We start from the raw sequence: 16,589 nt of genomic DNA, 5'->3' as shown, positions 1-16,589 counted from the left end.
ATGCGGCTGACAGAGCACACAAGGTGTCGGGGAATGAGAGTGCACTAGGTACCGGACATGGTGCTGGGGCCGGGCTGCGACACCAGGTCCGCCTCGGTCCAGGCGTCGCTGTTGCGCAGGATGCGGCTGACAGAGCACACAAGGTGTCGGGGAATGAGAGTGCACTAGGTACCGGACATGGTGCTGGGGCCGGGCTGCGACACCAGGTCCGCCTCGGTCCAGGCGTCGCTGTTGCGCAGGATGCGGCTGACAGAGCACACAAGGTGTCGGGGAATGAGAGTGCACTAGGTACCGGACATGGTGCTGGGGCCGGGCTGCGACACCAGGTCCGCCTCGGTCCAGGCGCCGCTGTTGCACAGGATGCGGCTGACAGAGCACACAAGGTGTTGGGGAATGAGAGTGCACTAGGTACCGGACATGGTGCTGGGGCCGGGCTGCGACACCAGGTCCGCCTCGGTCCAGGCGCCGCTGTTGCGCAGGATGCGGCTGACAGAGCACACAAGGTGTCGGGGAATGAGAGTGCACTAGGTACCGGACATGGTGCTGGGGCCGGGCTGCGACACCAGGTCCGCCTCGGTCCAGGCGCCTTTTGCGCAGGATGCGGCTGACAGAGCACACAAGGTGTTGGGGAATGAGAGTGCACTAGGTACCGGACATGGTGCTGGGGCCGGGCTGCGACACCAGGTCCGCCTCGGTCCAGGCGTCACTGTTGCGCAGGATGCGGCTGACAGAGCACACAAGGTGTCGGGGAATGAGAGTGCACTAGGTACCGGACTGGGTTATGGGGCCGGGCTGCGACACCAGGTCCGCCTCGGTCCAGGCGCCGCTGTTGCGCAGGATGCGGCTGACAGAGCACAACAGGTGTTGGGGAATGAGAGTGCACTAGGTTCCGGACTGGGTGCTGGGGCCGGGCTGCGACACCAGGTCCGCCTCGGTCCAGGCGCCGCTGTTGCACAGGATGCGGCTGACAGAGCACACAAGGTGTCGGGGAATGAGAGTGCACTAGGTACCGGACATGGTGCTGGGGCCGGGCTGCGACACCAGGTCCGCCTCGGTCCAGGCGTCGCTGTTGCGCAGGATGCGGCTGACAGAGCACACAAGGTGTCGGGGAATGAGAGTGCACTAGGTACCGGACATGGTGCTGGGGCCGGGCTGCGACACCAGGTCCGCCTCGGTCCAGGCGTCGCTGTTGCGCAGGATGCGGCTGACAGAGCACACAAGGTGTCGGGGAATGAGAGTGCACTAGGTACCGGACATGGTGCTGGGGCCGGGCTGCGACACCAGGTCCGCCTCGGTCCAGGCGCCGCTGTTGCACAGGATGCGGCTGACAGAGCACACAAGGTGTTGGGGAATGAGAGTGCACTAGGTACCGGACATGGTGCTGGGGCCGGGCTGCGACACCAGGTCCGCCTCGGTCCAGGCGCCGCTGTTGCGCAGGATGCGGCTGACAGAGCACACAAGGTGTCGGGGAATGAGAGTGCACTAGGTACCGGACATGGTGCTGGGGCCGGGCTGCGACACCAGGTCCGCCTCGGTCCAGGCGCCTTTTGCGCAGGATGCGGCTGACAGAGCACACAAGGTGTTGGGGAATGAGAGTGCACTAGGTACCGGACTGGGTTATGGGGCCGGGCTGCGACACCAGGTCTGCCTCGGTCCAGGCGCCGCTGTTGCGCAGGATGCGGCTGACAGAGCACACAAGGTGTCGGGGAATGAGAGTGCACTAGGTACCGGACATGGTGCTGGGGCCGGGCTGCGACACCAGGTCCGCCTCGGTCCAGGCGCCGCTGTTGCACAGGATGCGGCTGACAGAGCACTCAAGGTGTCGGGGAATGAGAGTGCACTAGGTACCGGACTGGGTGCTGGGGCCGGGCTGCGACACCAGGTCCGCCTCGGTCTAGGCGCCGCTGTTGCACAGGATGCGGCTGACAGAGCACACAAGGTGTTGGGGAATGAGAGTGCACTAGGTACCGGACTGGGTGCTGGGGCCGGGCTGCGACACCAGGTCCGCCTCAGTCTAGGCGCCGCTGTTGCACATGATGCGGCTGACAGAGCACACAAGGTGTTGGGGAATGAGAGTGCACTAGGTACCGGACATGGTGCTGGGGCCGGGCTGCGACACCAGGTCCGCCTCGGTCCAGGCGCCGCTGTTGCACAGGATGCGGCTGACAGAGCACACAAGGTGTCGGGGAATGAGAGTGCACTAGGTACCGGACATGGTGCTGGGGCCGGGCTGCGACACCAGGTCCGCCTCGGTCCAGGCGCCGCTGTTGCGCAGGATGCGGCTGACAGAGCACACAAGGTGTTGGGGAATGAGAGTGCACTAGGTACCGGACATGGTGCTGGGGCCGGGCTGCGACACCAGGTCCGCCTCGGTCCAGGCGCCGCTGTTGCGCAGGATGCGGTTGACAGAGCACACAAGGTGTTGGGGAATGAGAGTGCACTAGGTACCGGACTGGGTGCTGGGGCCGGGCTGCGACACCAGGTCCGCCTCGGTCCAGGCGCCGCTGTTGCGCAGGATGCGGCTGACAGAGCACACAAGGTGTCGGGGAATGAGAGTGCACTAGGTACCGGACATGGTGCTGGGGCCGGGCTGCGACACCAGGTCCGCCTCGGTCCAGGCGCCGCTGTTGCGCAGGATGCGGTTGACAGAGCACACAAGGTGTTGGGGAATGAGAGTGCACTAGATACCGGACTGGGTGCTGGGGCCGGGCTGCGACACCAGGTCCGCCTCGGTCCAGGCGCCGCTGTTGCGCAGGATGCGGTTGACAGAGCACACAAGGTGTTGGGGAATGAGAGTGCACTAGGTACCGGACTGGGTGCTGGGGCCGGGCTGCGACACCAGGTCCGCCTCGGTCCAGGCGCCGCTGTTGCGCAGGATGCGGTTGACAGAGCACACAAGGTGTTGGGGAATGAGAGTGCACTAGGTACCGGACATGGTGCTGGGGCCGGGCTGCGACACCAGGTCCGCCTCGGTCCAGGCGCCGCTGTTGCGCAGGATGCGGTTGACAGAGCACACAAGGTGTTGGGGAATGAGAGTGCACTAGGTACCGGACTGGGTGCTGGGGCCGGGCTGCGACACCAGGTCCGCCTCGGTCCAGGCGCCGCTGTTGCGCAGGATGCGGCTGACAGAGCACACAAGGTGTCGGGGAATGAGAGTGCACTAGGTACCGGACATGGTGCTGGGGCCGGGCTGCGACACCAGGTCCGCCTCGGTCCAGGCGCCGCTGTTGCGCAGGATGCGGTTGACAGAGCACACAAGGTGTTGGGGAATGAGAGTGCACTAGGTACCGGACTGGGTGCTGGGGCCGGGCTGCGACACCAGGTCCGCCTCGGTCCAGGCGCCGCTGTTGCGCAGGATGCGGCTGACAGAGCACACAAGGTGTCGGGGAATGAGAGTGCACTAGGTACCGGACTGGGTGCTGGGGCCGGGCTGCGACACCAGGTCCGCCTCGGTCCAGGCGCCGCTGTTGCGCAGGATGCGGCTGACAGAGCACACAAGGTGTCGGGGAATGAGAGTGCACTAGGTACCGGACATGGTGCTGGGGCCGGGCTGCGACACCAGGTCCGCCTCGGTCCAGGCGCCGCTGTTGCACAGGATGCGGCTGACAGAGCACACAAGGTGTCGGGGAATGAGAGTGCACTAGGTACCGGACATGGTGCTGGGGCCGGGCTGCGACACCAGGTCCGCCTCGGTCCAGGCGCCGCTGTTGCGCAGGATGTGGCTGACAGAGCACACAAGGTGTCGGGGAATGAGAGTGCACTAGGTATAGGACATGGTGCTGGGGCCGGGCTGCGACACCAGGTCCGCCTCGGTCCAGGCTTCGCTGTTGCGCAGGATGCGGCTGACAGAGCACACAAGGTGTTGGTAAATGAGAGTGCACTAGGTACTGGACATGGTGCTGCGGCCGGGCTGCGACACCAGGTCCGCCTCGGTCCAGGCGCCGCTGTTGCGCAGGATGTGGCTGACAGAGCACACAAGGTGTCGGGGAATGAGAGTGCACTAGGTACCGGACTGGGTGCTGGGGCCGGGCTGCGACACCAGGTCCGCCTCGGTCCAGGCGCCGCTGTTGCGCAGGATGCGGCTGCCAGAGCACACAAGGTGTTGGGGAATGAGAGTGCACTAGGTACTGGACATGGTGCTGGGGCCGGGCTGCGACACCAGGTCCGCCTCGGTCCAGGCGTCGCTGTTGCGCAGGATGCGGCTGACAGAGCACACAAGGTGTTGGGGAATGAGAGTGCACTAGGTACCGGACTGGGTGCTGGGGCCGGGCTGCGACACCAGGTCCGCCTCGGTCCAGGCGCCGCTGTTGCGCAGGATGCGGCTGACAGAGCACACAAGGTGTCGGGGAATGAGAGTGCACTAGGTACCGGACATGGTGCTGGGGCCGGGCTGCGACACCAGGTCCGCCTCGGTCCAGGCGCCGCTGTTGCGCAGGATGCGGCTGACAGAGCACACAAGGTGTTGGGGAATGAGAGTGCACTAGGTACCGGACTGGGTGCTGGGGCCGGGCTGCGACACCAGGTCCGCCTCGGTCCAGGCGCCGCTGTTGCGCAGGATGCGGCTGACAGAGCACACAAGGTGTCGGGGAATGAGAGTGCACTAGGTACCGGACATGGTGCTGGGGCCGGGCTGCGACACCAGGTCCGCCTCGGTCCAGGCGCCGCTGTTGCACAGGATGCGGCTGACAGAGCACACAAGGTGTTGGGGAATAAGAGTGCACTAGGTACCGGACTGGGTGCTGGGGCCGGGCTGCGACACCAGGTCCGCCTCGGTCCAGGCGCCGCTGTTGTGCAGGATGCGGCTGACAGAGCACACAAGGTGTTGGGGAATGAGAGTGCACTAGGTACCGGACTGGGTGCTGGGGCCGGGCTGCGACACCAGGTCCGCCTCGGTCCAGGCGCCGCTGTTGCGCAGGATGCGGCTGACAGAGCACACAAGGTGTTGGGGAATGAGAGTGCACTAGGTACCGGACTGGGTGCTGGGGCCGGGCTGCGACACCAGGTCCGCCTCGGTCCAGGCGCCGCTGTTGCACAGGATGCGGCTGACAGAGCACACAAGGTGTTGGGGAATGAGAGTGCACTAGGTACCGGACTGGGTGCTGGGGCCGGGCTGCGACACCAGGTCCGCCTCGGTCCAGGCGTCGCTGTTGCGCAGGATGCGGCTGACAGAGCACACAAGGTGTTGGGGAATGAGAGTGCACTAGGTACCGGACTGGGTGCTGGGGCCGGGCTGCGACACCAGGTCCGCCTCGGTCCAGGCGCCGCTGTTGTGCAGGATGCGGCTGACAGAGCACACAAGGTGTTGGGAAATGAGAGTGCACTAGGTACCGGACTGGGTGCTGGGGCCGGGCTGCGACACCAGGTCCGCCTCGGTCCAGGCGTCGCTGTTGCGCAGGATGCGGCTGACAGAGCACACAAGGTGTTGGGGAATGAGAGTGCACTAGGTACCGGACTGGGTGCTGGGGCCGGGCTGCGACACCAGGTCCGCCTCGGTCCAGGCGTCGCTGTTGCGCAGGATGCGGCTGACAGAGCACACAAGGTGTTGGGGAATGAGAGTGCACTAGGTACCGGACTGGGTGCTGGGGCCGGGCTGCGACACCATGTCCGCCTCGGTCCAGGCGCCGCTGTTGCACAGGATGCGGCTGACAGAGCACACAAGGTGTCGGGGAATGAGAGTGCACTAGGTACCGGACTGGGTGCTGGGGCCGGGCTGCGACACCAGGTCCGCCTCGGTCCAGGCGCCGCTGTTGCGCAGGATGCGGCTGACAGAGCACACAAGGTGTCGGGGAATGAGAGTGCACTAGGTACCGGACTGGGTGCTGGGGCCGGGCTGCGACACCAGGTCCGCCTCGGTCCAGGCGCCGCTGTTGCGCAGGATGCGGCTGACAGAGCACACAAGGTGTTGGGGAATGAGAGTGCACTAGGTTCCGGACTGGGTGCTGGGGCCGTGCTGCGACACCAGGTCCGCCTCGGTCCAGGCGCCGCTGTTGCGCAGGATGCGGCTGACAGAGCACACAAGGTGTTGGGGAATGAGAGTGCACTAGGTACCGGACTGGGTGCTGGGGCCGGGCTGCGACACCAGGTCCGCCTCGGTCCAGGCGCCGCTGTTGCGCAGGATGCGGCTGACAGAGCACACAAGGTGTCGGGGAATGAGAGTGCACTAGGTACCGGACATGGTGCTGGGGCCGGGCTGCGACACCAGGTCCGCCTCGGTCCAGGCGTCGCTGTTGCGCAGGATGCGGCTGACAGAGCACACAAGGTGTCGGGGAATGAGAGTGCACTAGGTACCGGACATGGTGCTGGGGCCGGGCTGCGACACCAGGTCCGCCTCGGTCCAGGCGTCGCTGTTGCGCAGGATGCGGCTGACAGAGCACACAAGGTGTCGGGGAATGAGAGTGCACTAGGTACCGGACATGGTGCTGGGGCCGGGCTGCGACACCAGGTCCGCCTCGGTCCAGGCGCCGCTGTTGCACAGGATGCGGCTGACAGAGCACACAAGGTGTTGGGGAATGAGAGTGCACTAGGTACCGGACATGGTGCTGGGGCCGGGCTGCGACACCAGGTCCGCCTCGGTCCAGGCGCCGCTGTTGCGCAGGATGCGGCTGACAGAGCACACAAGGTGTCGGGGAATGAGAGTGCACTAGGTACCGGACATGGTGCTGGGGCCGGGCTGCGACACCAGGTCCGCCTCGGTCCAGGCGCCTTTTGCGCAGGATGCGGCTGACAGAGCACACAAGGTGTTGGGGAATGAGAGTGCACTAGGTACCGGACATGGTGCTGGGGCCGGGCTGCGACACCAGGTCCGCCTCGGTCCAGGCGTCACTGTTGCGCAGGATGCGGCTGACAGAGCACACAAGGTGTCGGGGAATGAGAGTGCACTAGGTACCGGACTGGGTTATGGGGCCGGGCTGCGACACCAGGTCCGCCTCGGTCCAGGCGCCGCTGTTGCGCAGGATGCGGCTGACAGAGCACAACAGGTGTTGGGGAATGAGAGTGCACTAGGTTCCGGACTGGGTGCTGGGGCCGGGCTGCGACACCAGGTCCGCCTCGGTCCAGGCGCCGCTGTTGCACAGGATGCGGCTGACAGAGCACACAAGGTGTCGGGGAATGAGAGTGCACTAGGTACCGGACATGGTGCTGGGGCCGGGCTGCGACACCAGGTCCGCCTCGGTCCAGGCGTCGCTGTTGCGCAGGATGCGGCTGACAGAGCACACAAGGTGTCGGGGAATGAGAGTGCACTAGGTACCGGACATGGTGCTGGGGCCGGGCTGCGACACCAGGTCCGCCTCGGTCCAGGCGTCGCTGTTGCGCAGGATGCGGCTGACAGAGCACACAAGGTGTCGGGGAATGAGAGTGCACTAGGTACCGGACATGGTGCTGGGGCCGGGCTGCGACACCAGGTCCGCCTCGGTCCAGGCGTCGCTGTTGCGCAGGATGCGGCTGACAGAGCACACAAGGTGTCGGGGAATGAGAGTGCACTAGGTACCGGACATGGTGCTGGGGCCGGGCTGCGACACCAGGTCCGCCTCGGTCCAGGCGCCGCTGTTGCACAGGATGCGGCTGACAGAGCACACAAGGTGTTGGGGAATGAGAGTGCACTAGGTACCGGACATGGTGCTGGGGCCGGGCTGCGACACCAGGTCCGCCTCGGTCCAGGCGCCGCTGTTGCGCAGGATGCGGCTGACAGAGCACACAAGGTGTCGGGGAATGAGAGTGCACTAGGTACCGGACATGGTGCTGGGGCCGGGCTGCGACACCAGGTCCGCCTCGGTCCAGGCGCCTTTTGCGCAGGATGCGGCTGACAGAGCACACAAGGTGTTGGGGAATGAGAGTGCACTAGGTACCGGACATGGTGCTGGGGCCGGGCTGCGACACCAGGTCCGCCTCGGTCCAGGCGTCACTGTTGCGCAGGATGCGGCTGACAGAGCACACAAGGTGTCGGGGAATGAGAGTGCACTAGGTACCGGACTGGGTTATGGGGCCGGGCTGCGACACCAGGTCCGCCTCGGTCCAGGCGCCGCTGTTGCGCAGGATGCGGCTGACAGAGCACAACAGGTGTTGGGGAATGAGAGTGCACTAGGTTCCGGACTGGGTGCTGGGGCCGGGCTGCGACACCAGGTCCGCCTCGGTCCAGGCGCCGCTGTTGCACAGGATGCGGCTGACAGAGCACACAAGGTGTCGGGGAATGAGAGTGCACTAGGTACCGGACATGGTGCTGGGGCCGGGCTGCGACACCAGGTCCGCCTCGGTCCAGGCGTCGCTGTTGCGCAGGATGCGGCTGACAGAGCACACAAGGTGTCGGGGAATGAGAGTGCACTAGGTACCGGACATGGTGCTGGGGCCGGGCTGCGACACCAGGTCCGCCTCGGTCCAGGCGTCGCTGTTGCGCAGGATGCGGCTGACAGAGCACACAAGGTGTCGGGGAATGAGAGTGCACTAGGTACCGGACATGGTGCTGGGGCCGGGCTGCGACACCAGGTCCGCCTCGGTCCAGGCGCCGCTGTTGCACAGGATGCGGCTGACAGAGCACACAAGGTGTTGGGGAATGAGAGTGCACTAGGTACCGGACATGGTGCTGGGGCCGGGCTGCGACACCAGGTCCGCCTCGGTCCAGGCGCCGCTGTTGCGCAGGATGCGGCTGACAGAGCACACAAGGTGTCGGGGAATGAGAGTGCACTAGGTACCGGACATGGTGCTGGGGCCGGGCTGCGACACCAGGTCCGCCTCGGTCCAGGCGCCTTTTGCGCAGGATGCGGCTGACAGAGCACACAAGGTGTTGGGGAATGAGAGTGCACTAGGTACCGGACTGGGTTATGGGGCCGGGCTGCGACACCAGGTCTGCCTCGGTCCAGGCGCCGCTGTTGCGCAGGATGCGGCTGACAGAGCACACAAGGTGTCGGGGAATGAGAGTGCACTAGGTACCGGACATGGTGCTGGGGCCGGGCTGCGACACCAGGTCCGCCTCGGTCCAGGCGCCGCTGTTGCACAGGATGCGGCTGACAGAGCACTCAAGGTGTCGGGGAATGAGAGTGCACTAGGTACCGGACTGGGTGCTGGGGCCGGGCTGCGACACCAGGTCCGCCTCGGTCTAGGCGCCGCTGTTGCACAGGATGCGGCTGACAGAGCACACAAGGTGTTGGGGAATGAGAGTGCACTAGGTACCGGACTGGGTGCTGGGGCCGGGCTGCGACACCAGGTCCGCCTCAGTCTAGGCGCCGCTGTTGCACATGATGCGGCTGACAGAGCACACAAGGTGTTGGGGAATGAGAGTGCACTAGGTACCGGACATGGTGCTGGGGCCGGGCTGCGACACCAGGTCCGCCTCGGTCCAGGCGCCGCTGTTGCACAGGATGCGGCTGACAGAGCACACAAGGTGTCGGGGAATGAGAGTGCACTAGGTACCGGACATGGTGCTGGGGCCGGGCTGCGACACCAGGTCCGCCTCGGTCCAGGCGCCGCTGTTGCGCAGGATGCGGCTGACAGAGCACACAAGGTGTTGGGGAATGAGAGTGCACTAGGTACCGGACATGGTGCTGGGGCCGGGCTGCGACACCAGGTCCGCCTCGGTCCAGGCGCCGCTGTTGCGCAGGATGCGGTTGACAGAGCACACAAGGTGTTGGGGAATGAGAGTGCACTAGGTACCGGACTGGGTGCTGGGGCCGGGCTGCGACACCAGGTCCGCCTCGGTCCAGGCGCCGCTGTTGCGCAGGATGCGGCTGACAGAGCACACAAGGTGTCGGGGAATGAGAGTGCACTAGGTACCGGACATGGTGCTGGGGCCGGGCTGCGACACCAGGTCCGCCTCGGTCCAGGCGCCGCTGTTGCGCAGGATGCGGTTGACAGAGCACACAAGGTGTTGGGGAATGAGAGTGCACTAGATACCGGACTGGGTGCTGGGGCCGGGCTGCGACACCAGGTCCGCCTCGGTCCAGGCGCCGCTGTTGCGCAGGATGCGGTTGACAGAGCACACAAGGTGTTGGGGAATGAGAGTGCACTAGGTACCGGACTGGGTGCTGGGGCCGGGCTGCGACACCAGGTCCGCCTCGGTCCAGGCGCCGCTGTTGCGCAGGATGCGGTTGACAGAGCACACAAGGTGTTGGGGAATGAGAGTGCACTAGGTACCGGACATGGTGCTGGGGCCGGGCTGCGACACCAGGTCCGCCTCGGTCCAGGCGCCGCTGTTGCGCAGGATGCGGTTGACAGAGCACACAAGGTGTTGGGGAATGAGAGTGCACTAGGTACCGGACTGGGTGCTGGGGCCGGGCTGCGACACCAGGTCCGCCTCGGTCCAGGCGCCGCTGTTGCGCAGGATGCGGCTGACAGAGCACACAAGGTGTCGGGGAATGAGAGTGCACTAGGTACCGGACATGGTGCTGGGGCCGGGCTGCGACACCAGGTCCGCCTCGGTCCAGGCGCCGCTGTTGCGCAGGATGCGGTTGACAGAGCACACAAGGTGTTGGGGAATGAGAGTGCACTAGGTACCGGACTGGGTGCTGGGGCCGGGCTGCGACACCAGGTCCGCCTCGGTCCAGGCGCCGCTGTTGCGCAGGATGCGGCTGACAGAGCACACAAGGTGTCGGGGAATGAGAGTGCACTAGGTACCGGACTGGGTGCTGGGGCCGGGCTGCGACACCAGGTCCGCCTCGGTCCAGGCGCCGCTGTTGCGCAGGATGCGGCTGACAGAGCACACAAGGTGTCGGGGAATGAGAGTGCACTAGGTACCGGACATGGTGCTGGGGCCGGGCTGCGACACCAGGTCCGCCTCGGTCCAGGCGCCGCTGTTGCACAGGATGCGGCTGACAGAGCACACAAGGTGTCGGGGAATGAGAGTGCACTAGGTACCGGACATGGTGCTGGGGCCGGGCTGCGACACCAGGTCCGCCTCGGTCCAGGCGCCGCTGTTGCGCAGGATGTGGCTGACAGAGCACACAAGGTGTCGGGGAATGAGAGTGCACTAGGTATAGGACATGGTGCTGGGGCCGGGCTGCGACACCAGGTCCGCCTCGGTCCAGGCTTCGCTGTTGCGCAGGATGCGGCTGACAGAGCACACAAGGTGTTGGTAAATGAGAGTGCACTAGGTACTGGACATGGTGCTGCGGCCGGGCTGCGACACCAGGTCCGCCTCGGTCCAGGCGCCGCTGTTGCGCAGGATGTGGCTGACAGAGCACACAAGGTGTCGGGGAATGAGAGTGCACTAGGTACCGGACTGGGTGCTGGGGCCGGGCTGCGACACCAGGTCCGCCTCGGTCCAGGCGCCGCTGTTGCGCAGGATGCGGCTGCCAGAGCACACAAGGTGTTGGGGAATGAGAGTGCACTAGGTACTGGACATGGTGCTGGGGCCGGGCTGCGACACCAGGTCCGCCTCGGTCCAGGCGTCGCTGTTGCGCAGGATGCGGCTGACAGAGCACACAAGGTGTTGGGGAATGAGAGTGCACTAGGTACCGGACTGGGTGCTGGGGCCGGGCTGCGACACCAGGTCCGCCTCGGTCCAGGCGCCGCTGTTGCGCAGGATGCGGCTGACAGAGCACACAAGGTGTCGGGGAATGAGAGTGCACTAGGTACCGGACATGGTGCTGGGGCCGGGCTGCGACACCAGGTCCGCCTCGGTCCAGGCGCCGCTGTTGCGCAGGATGCGGCTGACAGAGCACACAAGGTGTTGGGGAATGAGAGTGCACTAGGTACCGGACTGGGTGCTGGGGCCGGGCTGCGACACCAGGTCCGCCTCGGTCCAGGCGCCGCTGTTGCGCAGGATGCGGCTGACAGAGCACACAAGGTGTCGGGGAATGAGAGTGCACTAGGTACCGGACATGGTGCTGGGGCCGGGCTGCGACACCAGGTCCGCCTCGGTCCAGGCGCCGCTGTTGCACAGGATGCGGCTGACAGAGCACACAAGGTGTTGGGGAATAAGAGTGCACTAGGTACCGGACTGGGTGCTGGGGCCGGGCTGCGACACCAGGTCCGCCTCGGTCCAGGCGCCGCTGTTGTGCAGGATGCGGCTGACAGAGCACACAAGGTGTTGGGGAATGAGAGTGCACTAGGTACCGGACTGGGTGCTGGGGCCGGGCTGCGACACCAGGTCCGCCTCGGTCCAGGCGCCGCTGTTGCGCAGGATGCGGCTGACAGAGCACACAAGGTGTTGGGGAATGAGAGTGCACTAGGTACCGGACTGGGTGCTGGGGCCGGGCTGCGACACCAGGTCCGCCTCGGTCCAGGCGCCGCTGTTGCACAGGATGCGGCTGACAGAGCACACAAGGTGTTGGGGAATGAGAGTGCACTAGGTACCGGACTGGGTGCTGGGGCCGGGCTGCGACACCAGGTCCGCCTCGGTCCAGGCGTCGCTGTTGCGCAGGATGCGGCTGACAGAGCACACAAGGTGTTGGGGAATGAGAGTGCACTAGGTACCGGACTGGGTGCTGGGGCCGGGCTGCGACACCAGGTCCGCCTCGGTCCAGGCGCCGCTGTTGTGCAGGATGCGGCTGACAGAGCACACAAGGTGTTGGGAAATGAGAGTGCACTAGGTACCGGACTGGGTGCTGGGGCCGGGCTGCGACACCAGGTCCGCCTCGGTCCAGGCGTCGCTGTTGCGCAGGATGCGGCTGACAGAGCACACAAGGTGTTGGGGAATGAGAGTGCACTAGGTACCGGACTGGGTGCTGGGGCCGGGCTGCGACACCAGGTCCGCCTCGGTCCAGGCGTCGCTGTTGCGCAGGATGCGGCTGACAGAGCACACAAGGTGTTGGGGAATGAGAGTGCACTAGGTACCGGACTGGGTGCTGGGGCCGGGCTGCGACACCATGTCCGCCTCGGTCCAGGCGCCGCTGTTGCACAGGATGCGGCTGACAGAGCACACAAGGTGTCGGGGAATGAGAGTGCACTAGGTACCGGACTGGGTGCTGGGGCCGGGCTGCGACACCAGGTCCGCCTCGGTCCAGGCGCCGCTGTTGCGCAGGATGCGGCTGACAGAGCACACAAGGTGTCGGGGAATGAGAGTGCACTAGGTACCGGACTGGGTGCTGGGGCCGGGCTGCGACACCAGGTCCGCCTCGGTCCAGGCGCCGCTGTTGCGCAGGATGCGGCTGACAGAGCACACAAGGTGTTGGGGAATGAGAGTGCACTAGGTTCCGGACTGGGTGCTGGGGCCGGGCTGCGACACCAGGTCCGCCTCGGTCCAGGCGCCGCTGTTGCGCAGGATGCGGCTGACAGAGCACACAAGGTGTTGGGGAATGAGAGTGCACTAGGTACCGGACTGGGTGCTGGGGCCGGGCTGCGACACCAGGTCCGCCTCGGTCCAGGCGCCGCTGTTGCGCAGGATGCGGCTGACAGAGCACACAAGGTGTTGGGGAATGAGAGTGCACTAGGTTCCGGACTGGGTGCTGGGGCCGGGCTGCGACACCAGGTCCGCCTCGGTCCAGGCGCCGCTGTTGCGCAGGATGCGGCTGACAGAGCACACAAGGTGTTGGGGAATGAGAGTGCACTAGGTACCGGACTGGGTGCTGGGGCCGGGCTGCGACACCAGGTCCGCCTCGGTCCAGGCGTCGCTGTTGCGCAGGATGCGGCTGACAGAGCACACAAGGTGTTGGGGAATGAGAGTGCACTAGGTACCGGACTGGGTGCTGGGGCCGGGCTGCGACACCAGGTCCGCCTCGGTCCAGGCGCCGCTGTTGCACAGGATGCGGCTGACAGAGCACACAAGGTGTCGGGGAATGAGAGTGCACTAGGTACCGGACTGGGTGCTGGGGCCGGGCTGCGACACCAGGTCCGCCTCGGTCCAGGCGCCGCTGTTGCGCAGGATGCGGCTGACAGAGCACACAAGGTGTTGGGGAATGAGAGTGCACTATGTACCGGACTGGGTGCTGGGGCCGGGCTGCGACACCAGGTCCGCCTCGGTCCAGGCGCCGCTGTTGCGCAGGATGCGGCTGACAGAACACACAAGGTGTCGGGGAATGAGAGTGCACTAGGTACCAGACATGGTGCTGGGGCCGGGCTGCGACACCAGGTCCGCTCGGTCCAGGCGTCGCTGTTGTGCAGGATGCGGCTGACAGAGCACACAAGGTGTCGGGGAATGAGAGTGCACTAGGTACCGGACATGGTGCTGGGGCCGGGCTGCGACACCAGGTCCGCCTCGGTCCAGGCGCCGCTGTTGTGCAGGATGCGGCTGACAGAGCACACAAGGTGTTGGGGAATGAGAGTGCACTAGGTACCGGACTGGGTGCTGGGGCCGGGCTGCGACACCAGGTCCGCCTCGGTCCAGGCGCCGCTGTTGCGTAGGATGCGGCTGACAGAGCACACAAGGTGTTGGGGAATGAGAGTGCACTAGGTACCGGACTGGGTGCTGGGGCCGGGCTGCGACACCAGGTCCGCCTCGGTCCAGGCGCCGCTGTTGCGCAGGATGCGGCTGACAGAGCACACAAGGTGTCGGGGAATGAGAGTGCACTAGGTACCAGACATGGTGCTGGGGCCGGGCTGCGACACCAGGTCCGCCTCGGTCCAGGCGCCGCTGTTGCACAGGATGCGGCTGACAGAGCACACAAGGTGTCGGGGAATGAGAGTGCACTAAGTACCGGACTGGGTGCTGGGGCCGGGCTGCGACACCAGGTCCGCCTCGGTCCAGGCGCCGCTGTTGCGCAGGATGCGGCTGACAGAGCACACAAGGTGTTGGGGAATGAGAGTGCACTAGGTACCGGACTGGGTGCTGGGGCCGGGCTGCGACACCAGGTCCGCCTCGGTCCAGGCGCCGCTGTTGCGCAGGATGCGGCTGACAGAGCACACAAGGTGTTGGGGAATGAGAGTGCACTAGGTACCAGACTGGGTGCTGGGGCCGGGCTGCGACACCAGGTCCGCTCGGTCCAGGCGTCGCTGTTGTGCAGGATGCGGCTGACAGAGCACACAAGGTGTTGGGGAATGAGAGTGCACTAGGTACCGGACTGGGTGCTGGGGCCGGGCTGCGACACCAGGTCCGCCTCGGTCCAGGCGCCGCTGTTGTGCAGGATGCGGCTGACAGAGCACACAAGGTGTCGGGGAATGAGAGTGCACTAGGTACCGGACATGGTGCTGGGGCCGGGCTGCGACACCAGGTCCGCCTCGGTCCAGGCGTCGCTGTTGCGCAGGATGCGGCTGACAGAGCACACAAGGTGTCGGGGAATGAGAGTGCACTAGGTACCGGACATGGTGCTGGGGCCGGGCTGCGACACCAGGTCCGCTCGGTCCAGGCGTCGCTGTTGTGCAGGATGCGGCTGACAGAGCACACAAGTTGTCGGGGAATGAGAGTGCACTAGGTACCGGACATGGTGCTGGGGCCGGGCTGCGACACCAGGTCCGCCTCGGTCCAGGCGTCGCTGTTGCGCAGGATGCGGCTGACAGAGCACACAAGGTGTCGGGGAATGAGAGTGCACTAGGTACCGGACATGGTGCTGGGGCCGGGCTGCGACACCAGGTCCGCTCGGTCCAGGCGTCGCTGTTGTGCAGGATGCGGCTGACAGAGCACACAAGGTGTCGGGGAATGAGAGTGCACTAGGTACCGGACATGGTGCTGGGGCCGGGCTGCGACACCAGGTCCGCCTCGGTCCAGGCGCCGCTGTTGTGCAGGATGCGGCTGACAGAGCACACAAGGTGTTGGGGAATGAGAGTGCACTAGGTACCGGACTGGGTGCTGGGGCCGGGCTGCGACACCAGGTCCGCCTCGGTCCAGGCGCCGCTGTTGTGCAGGATGCGGCTGACAGAGCACACAAGGTGTTGGGGAATGAGAGTGCACTAGGTACCGGACTGGGTGCTGGGGCCGGGCTGCGACACCAGGTCCGCTCGGTCCAGGCGTCGCTGTTGTGCAGGATGCGGCTGACAGAGCACACAAGGTGTCGGGGAATGAGAGTGCACTAGGTACCGGACATGGTGCTGGGGCCGGGCTGCGACACCAGGTCCGCCTCGGTCCAGGCGCCGCTGTTGTGCAGGATGCGGCTGACAGAGCACACAAGGTGTTGGGGAATGAGAGTGCACTAGGTACCGGACTGGGTGCTGGGGCCGGGCTGCGACACCAGGTCCGCCTCGGTCCAGGCGCCGCTGTTGCGCAGGATGCGGTTCACGGAGCTGACGCTGGGGATGCAGTGCGGGTCGCAGATGCGCTGCGCCAGGAGCTGGTCTCGGATCTCCCAGGCGAACATGCCCGGGTTTTCCTGCTTGAAGCGCAGGATCTTCTTGACGACTGTGGGCGTGGCCACCTGCTGCACACACATGCCGCGCCACGCTAGACAAGTGCAAGCAACAACACTCATGATATTCGCCACGCTATACAGATGAAAGCAACACTTATAATTTTCGCTACGCTATACAGATGTAAGCAACAACACTCATAATCTTACTAAAATTCATGCCAATTTTATAAAATATTCCATCTACAACGTGATTGCTCGAACGTACCTTGTCCTTATTTGTGCGTGTGTACATTGTGACTTTTGCATGTGTTGAGCGAGTTATCATCATATCATGGTTTTGTAATAAAATTGTTTTCCTTTTTTCCACTTTAATTTGAGCCATAATATTACCATGTGTTATGTTAATTATTCATTAAGCATTTGAGAAAAATAGCACATGTAGAG

The 16,589-nt window shown here is 65.0% G+C and overlaps 1 protein-coding gene across 1 annotated transcript in view; it reads right to left on the bottom strand.

Moving 5' to 3' along the window:
- Window positions 1-16,589, bottom strand: part of LOC134539897 (paired box pox-neuro protein) — a 180,963-nt gene that overhangs the window by 15,661 nt on the left and 148,713 nt on the right. The window contains exon 3 of the mRNA XM_063382246.1: window positions 16,052-16,211. Within this exon, the coding sequence (XP_063238316.1) occupies window positions 16,052-16,211 (160 nt within the window). The remainder of the gene's footprint in view (window positions 1-16,051; window positions 16,212-16,589) is intronic.

Source organism: Bacillus rossius, chromosome 16, assembly GCF_032445375.1.
Source record: "Bacillus rossius redtenbacheri isolate Brsri chromosome 16, Brsri_v3, whole genome shotgun sequence".
Lineage (NCBI taxonomy): Eukaryota > Metazoa > Arthropoda > Insecta > Phasmatodea > Bacillidae > Bacillus > Bacillus rossius.
The sequence above is the reverse complement of the archived record's forward strand: the minus strand, read 5'-3'. Positions and strand labels throughout refer to the sequence as shown.